This window comes from Physeter macrocephalus, unplaced genomic scaffold (assembly GCF_002837175.3).
Source record: "Physeter macrocephalus isolate SW-GA unplaced genomic scaffold, ASM283717v5 random_217, whole genome shotgun sequence".
NCBI lineage: Eukaryota > Metazoa > Chordata > Mammalia > Artiodactyla > Physeteridae > Physeter > Physeter macrocephalus.
This window is the reverse complement of record NW_021145503.1, coordinates 24,791-35,473: the sequence shown is the minus strand read 5'-3', so window position 1 is coordinate 35,473 and position 10,683 is coordinate 24,791. Positions and strand designations below refer to the sequence as shown.

Genomic DNA, 10,683 nt, shown 5'->3' with positions numbered 1-10,683 from the left:
TCCTCCCGGACCGGGGCGCGAACCCGGTTCCCCTGCATCGGCAGGCGGACGCGCAACCACTGCGCCACCAGGGAAGCCCCCTCCTACATTTTAAAAAAACTATTTTTCAAAATAAAGTTAACAACTCTGTTGATGATTTCACATTACAAAATTGTTACCGATTCCTAAGAATAAATACAAAGCTCAAAAGAAGCTTTTAAGCTACCTCATCAAGAAATGTTTAGGACAATTAAACACGAAGCTTAAAGAGCCAAAAAACAAAAACCAAAACACTAACATGTGAGTGATCCTTTTACACTGCAGTCATGAGAAGGGGAAAATGGGGAAAGTATTAATTTGGAAGCTCTTCTTATCTACTTAGCATTAGCTTTGTAATGGAAATTGTACTCATTCAGACATCGTTCAAGATGAATGCTTGGGGTTACTTGATGGGGTAGGTTGGATTTTCAAGTATAGGTTCAAAGATTTCTTCATCAGATGGTTTATCTGCATGCAAGCATTCTTTTTAAGGACGAGACTGCCGTGGCGTTGCTGTGCAAATTGTGTGTGTGCGTGTACCTTTCTACCTGGCCTTCTTTCTACCCCTATTGCTGGATGGTGTTAAGCAAATCCTTTACCATAACAAAGTATCACTTCCTCCATGGGTCAAAGACCATCCTTTGTTGTCCTTGCCTCATCCTCTCTGGCGGTATGGTGAGGATTGTGAACAAATGTTTAATCTTTTTTTTTTTTTTTAACATCTTTATTGGAGTATAATTGCTTTACCACGGTGTGTTAGTTTCTGCTTTACAGCAAAGTGAATCAGTTTGAAACCATCCCCAAAGCTAATAGAGAACAGAAAGCCAGGAGCCAATTACTCAAGTAAAACGCAACCAGTGTTTGCTTTTCCTCCAAGGATCTCATGTTTCCAAAGAGTGTTCCCTACATATTTGCAGATGAAACCATGAGGCTTGACAGCCATTGTGGTTGCCCCTGTCTCTAGCTGTGGCCTCCTCTATGCTTCACCAACTTTAAGGACTGACAGAGACTTCAAGAGGGCTTCAGTCTTGAAAGCCTCCATCAAGAAAGCCACACGGAAGAAAGAGGAACCGTCCTACACTGTTGGTGGGAATGTAAACTGGTACAGCCACTACGGAGAACAGTATGGAGGTTCCTTAAAAAATTTTAAATAGAGTTACCAAATGATCCAGCAATCCCACTCCTGGGCATATATCTGGAGAAAACCATAATTCAAAAAGACACATGTACCCCAATGTTCATAGCAGCACTATTTACAATAGCCAAGACATGGAAGCAACCTAAATGTCCATCAATAGATGAATAAATAAAGAAGATGTGGTATGTATATACAATGGAATATTACTCAGCCATAAAAAAGAATAAACTAATGTCATTCACAAAACATGGATGGACATTGGTGGGAATGTAAACTGGTACAGCCACTACGGAGAACAGTATGGAGGTTCCTTAAAAAATTTTAAATAGAGTTACCAAATGATCCAGCAATCCCACTCCTGGGCATATATCTGGAGAAAACCATAATTCAAAAAGACACATGTACCCCAATGTTCATAGCAGCACTATTTACAATAGCCAAGACATGGAAGCAACCTAAATGTCCATCAATAGATGAATAAATAAAGAAGATGTGGTATGTATATACAATGGAATATTACTCAGCCATAAAAAAGAATAAACTAATGTCATTCACAAAACATGGATGGACATAGAGATTATCATACTAAGTGAAGTAAGCCAGACAGAGAAAGACAAATATCATATGACATTGCTTATCTGTGGAATCTAAAAAAAAAAAAAACAAACAAAAAAGGATACAAATGAACTGACTTACAAAACAAAAGCAGACCCACAGATATAGAAAACAAACTTATAGTTATCAAAGGGGAAAGCTGGGGTGGCAGGGGGATAAATTAGGAGATTGGGATTAACATATACACATACATATATAAAATAGGTAACCAGCCAGGACCTACTGTATAGCACAGGGAACTATACTCAATATTTTGTAATAATCTATAAGGGAAAAGAATCTGAATTCAGTTATATATATAAACTGAATCACTGTGCTGTTCACCTGAAACTAACACAACATTGTAAATCAACTATACTTCGATTTTAGAAATCTATAAAAGGGACTTCCCTGGCGGTCCAGTGGTTCAGACTCCGTGCTTCCACTGCAGGGGACACGGGTTTGATCCCTGGTCAGGGAATTAAGATCCCACATGCTGCGGCTGCGGGGCACGGCCAAAAATACAAACCATCACCAAACATCTTTAAACACTACTAATACTGAAATAAAGGCAAATTAAAATAGTAAATGCTTTTTTTTAAATCTATTTTTTTAAAAAAAGAAAGAAAAGCCACATCTCCATGGCCCCAAGCAGAGCCATGAGTGTGGTGGATAAAGGCATGGATTCTGGGTTCAATCAGACCAGCTCTTCTACAACTCTAGCTGTGTGACCTTGAGCATGTCATTTCACCTCTCTCAGCCTCAATGGTCTAATCTGGAAGATAGAGGGAAGTAATGGTATCTACATCATAGGATGGTTGTGAAGATCAAATTTGGTAAAATGATAAAATATAAGGCCTTTGATATGGTGGCAAAAATATTTTGTACAGAAAGAATTTCCAGTCAAGAATATTGGAATATTTTGTTCCTTCGTTTCTTACATGAAGTCCATCCTATATCTCTTGTGCTAAATTCTGCCAGTAATGAACTAATCGGCATTTGACATTTAAACTTTAAACTGAGGCATCTGACAGGAGCGCGTGCTCTGGGAATCATGATTTCCTACTCTTATTTCAGACCAAGGCCAAGAAATCCTGCCTCCACCTCTTTGCTCTTTCTTCCTTTTCTCATGCTTACTTTTTTCTAGGATTCTAATGACTTTCAGGCATGACCTGTTGTTCAAAAGCCTTCCTCCTTTAGCCCTAAATTTATTCTTGGCCCTAAGAGCCTCTCGGATACACTGGAACATTTAGAAATTTAAACATGAGCCAGAAATAAAAATGATTGAAAAATCACTGGTTTTACGCATTTCCAAGTTGCTCCATTTCTCATTGAAAGGAAAGAAATGTCCCAAGCAAGGCAAGCAAACACATACTACAAAACACTTCACTCTCGGTCCATTCCATAGACACACAGCCACTGAGCTCACAAAGCCACATAAAGACCAATTTCTGGGAACATTCTTCTTTCTGTTATTTAATTATATTTTGTTTACTGATAGTAAGATAACTACATTTTAAGAACTGGGGAAAAAAAGTGAAAAGAAAGAGAAATCACCGCTCTTTCACCCTCTTAATTACTATTTCTATCTTTTAAAAACGTTATCACTTTAAAATGCAGTGCCGTGATTATATTTCTCTGTCAGGTTTATCACATTTCCAGAAACACGTGGTTCAAAATGGAGACGAGAATGATCAAGAATGTATGTGCCCCTGCCGTGGTACTTGGGGAGCGGATTGTGATCGTGGGAGGTGAGTTTTAACAGAAGATCGAGAGGCTGGACACGAACTTGGTATCTCCCATGGGAAAACGGTCACTGATGTTTTTCTACGAGACAGTCTTTCTTTTTTTTATAAATTTATTTATCTATTTATTTATTTTTGGCTGCGCTGGGTCTTCGTTGCTGTGCGTGGGTTTTCTCTAGTTGTGGCGAGCAGGGGCTGCTCTTCATTGACGTGCACGGGCTTCTCATTGCAATGGCTTCTCTTGTTGTGGAGCACGGGCTCTAGGCACACGGGCTTCAGTAGTTGTGGCTCGCAGGCTCTGGAGCGCAGGCTCAGTAGTTCTGGAGCACGGGCTTAGTTGCTCTGTGGCATGTGGGATCTTCCCGGACCAGGGATCGAACCCATGTCCCCTGCATTGGCAGGTGGATTCTTAACCACTGCGCCACCAGGGATGTCCCAAGACAGTCTTTTTAAAAGCACATAACTGAACCACTTTGCTCTACACCTGAAACTAACACAACATTGTAAATCAACAATTCCCCAATATAAAATAAAAAATAAATGTAAAAAAATAAAATAAAAGTACACCCATCCAACTAGGGGAGTGTGGACGACTTGACAAAGCTCTTTTCTCATCCAGAAGTTTCTCCCTGTCAAACAAGGAATGAAATAATGAACCTATTTCACAGAGTTGTGATCATAAAATGTGCTCATCTATCTAAACCACTTAGCACTATCCCAGACCCGGGGCAAATACTCAAAAAAACATTTGCTGTTGTAAATAAGATTAGCTGCTAAGGGATCATTTCTCTGTAATTGTAGTATAATACTATGGTTAAGAGGGCTGGTTTGGGGGTCAGACAGACCTGGGTTCAAATCCTGACTCTGGGGCTTCCCTGGTGGCGCAGTGGTTGGGAGTCCGCCTGCCGATGCAGGGGACACGGGTTCGTGCCCCGGTCCGGGAAGATCCCACATGCCGCGGAGCGGCTGGGCCCGTGAGCCATGGCCGCTGAGCCTGCGCGTCCGGAGCCTGTGCTCCGCAACGGGAGGGGCCACAACAGTGAGAGGCCCGCGTACCACAAAAAAAAAAAAAAAACAACCAAATCCTGACTCTGCCACTAACTGGCTGTACACTCTTAGGCAAGTTATTCATCTCTTTATGCCTCTGTGTGCTGATCTGTAAAATGGGGATCACAAGAGTACCCACCAGATAGGGCTGTCGTGGGGACCCACTTCTGAGTTCCCAAAGGCTCCGTCTTGGGATTGTTAAAGCTCTTGGATGAGCATATGAGAAAGATGAAAAAGCTAACGAGGCTGAGAAGGCCACTGGAATCTCTGCTCTCAATCTAAGAACGAACGACAAAAGTGTTGCCCTCACTTCGAGTTAAGATGCAGAGACTGAAGTCAGACGGATCTGGGTCCACACCCCAGCTCTGCCACACACAAGACCTTGAGCAGGTTATGGAAACATTCCACGCTTTAGCTCAGAGTTCCGCCTCAGGGTTAGGCGATGACAGAGATCAGACAGGTCCCCGGACCGCTGACCTCCAGTCCCAAATAAGCATCGCTGACCTTGTCGATATACCATTTGGTTTTCAGGTTACACAAGGAGGATCCTTGCTTATGACCCTCGGTCCAACAAATTTGTCAAATGCGCAGACATGAAAGACCGGAGGATGCACCACGGGGCCACGGTGATGGGGAACAAGCTCTACGTGACGGGTGGGCGGCATCTGACCACGGACTGCAGCATCGAGGACTCGGCCTCCTTCGACTGCTACGACCCTGAGACCGACACCTGGACGTCCCAGGGGCAGCTGCCTCATAAGCTCTTTGACCATGCCTGCCTCACTCTCCGGTGCATCCCTCACCCCTCCACCACCCCCTGAGGCCCACGAGAAACTGAGAAGTCATCTGTCCTAGTCAAGATGCTCTGTTGCAAGAGACAGAACCCAACTCCAAAAAGCTTAACCCTGGAAGGGTGCAGGGAGAGCTCACAGAACTGAAAGTTCCGGAGCCTGGAGGCCTGGGACCAAGCATACTGTTGACAGAACGCTGTCTCTCTGTCTCTGTCTCTGCCTCTCTATCTTTTCTCTCTCCCTTTCCCTCTCTCCCTCCCTCCTTCTCTACCTCATCTCTGTTAGGCTCTACTCTACAAATAAGCTTCTTTATCCACACAGTGTGAGAACAATGGCAACTGATAAATCCAGACCCATACTCTCTAGCTTGGCATCCTCGGGAGGAACTTTACCGTTATCCATATAATAACTGCCTCCCTAAACGATGCTGATTGGCCCTTTTGGAACTCCATGCCTCCCTCTTGAGCCAATCACTGTTTCCAGATTGTGCTACTAGAGTTGGCTTGTCCTGGATCATGTCTCTACAGGCAGAGGTGGGGTTAACGGTTTCATTGACAACCTATCTGAACTGAGCATAATGGGATAGAAATGGTTCCCCAAAGCAAGAAATAAATGCTGAGCTGATTAAAAACCACATCTTCCCAGAACATCACAGAAGTTCAGAATGAGAGGGCAAAGACACCCAAGAGGGTTTCTGGAAGCACTTGGTCCAGGTGGCAGCAAGAGCAATTGCCATGACTGTGTTTCTCTGCATTCTAGGATGTAGTGCATTGGAATTCCAGAAGAGTATGTGAAACTCAGTATACAGTGTTTGCAAAATTATCTGCACCAGCAGAATAAAATGTGTTTCTGGTGCCAAATGATGTTTTTCTCTAGCCTCTGTGGAGCTGTAGACCTACAGAATTAAGCAAGATTTTCAATTTGGTAAATGTTATGAGAATTGCTGTCCTGAGGAAAGCCAACAAATTCCTTCAGAGATTACCGCAATTACGGCCCTTCCAATGCCAGGGCTGACTTTCCCTACGGCCCTCTTTGTCTCAAAGAGCCTCCCACACTAGCTCAGTCCCAAACTCAGGAATTAGCTGAAGCTGCTAGCACATTACAATCACCTGGGATGATGTTTGAAAATGGGACCACGTCACATTCGGGATGGACAGACAGGGGTTCTCAGAGGTGGGACCAGAGCTCTGTATTTTTGAGAGGCATCCCAGGTCATTGAAATGTACGTGCAGTGAGGTCGAGAACCACCCCCCGCTCAGCTGCGGGCACAGAAGACCTTCACCTGCTGGTCCCATTCCCATCCTGGCCTGGGCCCCCCCGACCCCAGCCCAGCAAGGGAGGCGACGTCCTCTTCCCACCTGGGATGAGTCTTGCTGCCCTGAGCCTGGCACCACGGTGCCCCCAGGCTGACGCCTTCCTCCCCGTCCTGCTCTCCACGTCCATGTTCTGGACTTTTCCTTTCTTCCTAGTTTGTATTTTTTGGGCTCTTTCTCCTGCTGGGGTCTGAAGCTCTGCCCTGCTCCCCAGACCACTTGGTTGTGGTCCAGACACCCTCCCCAGATGGTCATCCTGGACGCTGTCGCCTGAGCTGTTGGCTGGCCTTATTTCAGCCTCTTCTCTTTGAACGTCTTTGTTCAGGCTCTCGATCCCACCTCTCCCTCAAACTGTACCTGTGAAAGTGACCAGTGACTCCGACAGTGCCTACACGGCAGCCCGTTTTCACTTCTTGTCGGACTTGACCAGTCAGCCGCGTATGACCCACTGACCCTCTCGCCATCTTGAAATACCTTCCTCTCGGCCTCCGGGACACCCACTTGCTCTTGCTTCTCTTCCTTCTCCCTGCAGTTCGTTCTTGTCTCCTTGTTTCCCTGGCAAATACGTGGTGGTCGCCTCACCCCGGTGCTGAGCCCTGGGAACGTTTCTGTATCTACTCTCACTCCCGGGGTGCATGAGCTCTCCCAGTGCATGGCTTTCCATACTGTCCCAACGCTGCTGACTTTGCAGCTTTCTCTGACTCCGGACTCCACTGCTTGCCCTACGTCTCCACATCAGTGTTAAGCAGACACCTCAAACTAAACATGTTCAAGATCACTCTTTCCTCTCCAAGACAACTCCTCCCATAGGCTTCTCCACTCTGGGACAGAACAATACCTTCTCCCAGTTTCTCAGGCCCAAAGCCTCGGACACTACTCTTGGCTCTTTCTCTCACACTTCACTCCATTTGTTCCAAGAATATGCAGAGACCGACCGTGTCTCACCACCCGTAGCTCTGTCTCTGGTCCCAGCTGCCATATTGACTCAGCTGGACTCTCACCATCATTTCTTCACTGGTCTCTCCGCTTCCACCTTTGCCCCGAACCTCTCCTCAACACAGCAGCCTGTGTGATCTTTCACACATAGAAAAAATAAGTCAGAATAGGTCATTCCCTTGTCCCCTCCAAAGCCTTCCCAGCTGTCTCAGACCACCTGCAGGGAACTGCAGGCTCACCCACTGGCCCTGCCACCTCTCTGCTCTCGGCTCCTGGCCTCATCTCCCACCATGTACCCCTCTCCCTCAGCATTAGCCTCCAGCTCACACATTCCCAGCAAGTCTCCACTTCCTGTTTCCACACTTGCTGCGTCCTCCACCTGAAAACGCTGGCCCCAGCTCATAACCACGTGGCTCCCTTCCTCCCTCAAGTCCTGCTCAGAGATGCCTTCCCTGATGGCCCTCATCTGATCCATCAACAGGTCCTGTCCGCGACGCCCCTGAAACAGACCACGAATACCTCCAGTCCCTCTGTCTTCATTGCTGCTTCTCTGAGTGCAGCCATCCTCACCTCCTACCAGCCTCCTAATAGACTCGCTGCTTCCACTCCTGTCCCTCTGATCCTTCCTCAAATAACAGGTATTCTTTTTATTTTATTTATTTATTTATTTATTTATTTATTTATTTATTTTGCGGTACGCAGGCCTCTCACTGTTGTGGCCTCTCCCGTTGCAGAGCACAGGCTCCAGACGCGCAGGCTCAGCGGCCATGGCTCACGGGCCCAGCCGCTCCGCGGCATGTGGGATCTTCCCGGACCGGGGCACAAACCTGTGTCCCCTGCATCGGCAGACGGACTCTCAACCACTGCGCCACCAGGGAAGCCCCAGGTATTCTTTTTAAAGCACGAACCTGATCGTGTTACTTTCCTGCTTAAAATAATGTTGAGTCTTCCAGAGACATTTGCCTGAAGCCCCCAGTCCTCCATCTAGCCTCTAGGGCCTTCCATGACCCAGCACCTGCCTATCTCTCTGCCCTGATCTGTTGCTACTCCTCTTCCCCACCCCCCACCCCTGCAGTCATCTCTGCTTCAGTCATCCTTTATTAGTCCCCCTCCTCTCTCTTGCCACAGGGCCTTTGCACTTGCTCTTGCCCCTGCCTGATACACACCTCTCTCACCTCTTCACCTAATGTAATTTCAATTTATACCTGACACTCTAGATGTACAAAGTCACTGCATCAAGGAGGCCCTCCATGCCCCCTGCCACCCCAGCCTGGGTCAGCTCTCTTATATGTCCCCTTTGAGACCCTCACCCTATTTGTGAAGGCTTGATCATCGTTCTCCCCTCTAGAGTCTTACATCTGTCCTGTTCTCCTCTGCATTCCCAGAGTCGGAGCTGGGCTCAGTGTCAGCCACGTGGATCGCAGATCCTCACTAAACGTATGATGAGTGGATGAAAGAATGAGTAAATGAACGTGGAAGCTGAATCAACACTGTCTCTGGGATCTCAAATTCAGAGGTACGTCCGTGTAGACACTAGTTTACGCCCCCTCAGGCTCTCTGCTAAGGAGGGCAGTCTGTCCTTCCCTCTTTCCCTCCCTTTTCCCCTCTTGAACCGAGTCTGGCGAGTCTGGTTGGCACGGCCTACCTCAGTCAAGCCTGCAGGGTAAAGGGCTTTGTCCAGAGGGCACTATTTGCCTGGGAGTCTTGCCATCTATAAACTCCTTCCGTGGCCTCCAATAGTCCTTCTGTCAGAGACTTGCTAATGCCTTGACTTTCTTTTCCCTTCGTCTCAGTCCAATATGTAATAAGCTGCCAGAGTTTGTGGCTACTCAGAACTTGTCCAAATCTCCCTGGGGCACAGAAGAACTATGTAAATTGTCTGCTGGGATTTAGAAAGAAAGATGGCACCAGAGCCAAACACATTCGGACACACATCGCAGGCCAGCTCGTGCATCGAATCAGATGCATCTGTGACAGGTGCATTCATACACCTGGGCATCCTGAGGGCCAAACCCCGTATCTGAACTGGGCTGCAAAACGACCCTCAGGACACGAGGGATCCTTTCCAATCTGCCGAGGATAATCTCAGTCCGACGAAAGAGCGAGAAGGTTTTGGCACAAAGCTTCCTCCGTCTCACTGGCTGAGGGGAGAGTCACAGTCCAGAGCTGAGGTCAAAATATATTTAGCCAGCAGCAGTTAAACTGAAACATTTTAAGTAGAAAAATGTCAACTAGCTTGAGTAATCATCTCAACGGGCAACAAGGGAAGGGGGGAAAATGAAGCAGAGCAGTGCTAAGCAAGAAAACATTAACAAAAATATCGAACACCCTGTCCCAACACATACCAGTGAGCAGGAGGGGGGCCAGCAGAGAAAACAGCATCAGAGGAAAGGAACTGCAGCAGGGGAGTGGTAAGTGGGGCGCTGGAGGGGCTGCTAGCTTCAGCACTGAACCATGCCCCTCCCAGCCCCAACTCCCAGCAGGCATCTTGGAAGAAGGTCTGCTGTGCTGAGGCCACAGTGCGTCCGGCCATGCACTGACCAGGACACGGCCAGCAGACCCTGCACTGGCTGTCCCCTGGCAGAGCTACATGGCCCCAGCGGGAGAGAGTTGCTGGCATCCTGGCCCCATGCAAACCCTCCCTGACTCTCGCCCCATGAGCAGTGGTGGCTTCGAAGGTGAAAGCCGACCTGGCGCCTCCTGTCTCCCCTCCAGGTGGTCTCCTTATGATCCTGCTTCATCCTCTTCTGCATCCATTCTGTCTGGTGAACAAGAGCAAGTCCCAAGTGTCCACATCTTAAAACCAAAGTTCCAAGGTAGACTGAATTTACCTTTGCCACCGACAACAAAAATCTGTAACGTCCCAGAGGCACGGGCTGTAACTAGCTTTATTCAAACACATTCTCAGGATGTCTGACACCACCCTCCCCACCCAGCTCCGACATGCCCCCGTGCCTTTGCACATGCTACTTCTCCTGCTATGATGCCTTCCTCAGCGCCACCTACTGAACTCTTACTTGGCCTTCATCTCCTCCATGGAGCCCTTTCCAACCTTTCTACCCACCTCCCTTCCCCCCTTTATTCCAGCTTCTTTCACATTG

General features: G+C 47.3%; 1 protein-coding gene across 2 annotated transcripts in view; it reads left to right on the top strand.

Moving 5' to 3' along the window:
- Nucleotides 1-9,051, top strand: part of KLHL38 (kelch like family member 38) — a 13,348-nt gene extending 4,297 nt beyond the window's left edge. The window contains exons 3-7 of one of the 2 annotated variants that reach the window (XM_007114316.4): nt 3,396-3,501; nt 5,074-5,332; nt 8,064-8,220; nt 8,317-8,468; nt 8,968-9,051. In XM_007114316.4, coding sequence (XP_007114378.2) covers nt 3,396-3,501; nt 5,074-5,332; nt 8,064-8,085 — 387 coding nt within the window. In that variant the 3' untranslated portion in view covers nt 8,086-8,220; nt 8,317-8,468; nt 8,968-9,051. Of the gene's footprint in view, nt 1-3,395; nt 3,502-5,073; nt 6,120-8,063; nt 8,221-8,316; nt 8,469-8,967 lie in introns of those variants that run through there. The other variant, XM_028484712.2, reaches the window with a different exon arrangement.
- Nucleotides 9,052-10,683: the final 1,632 nt, after the last annotated feature.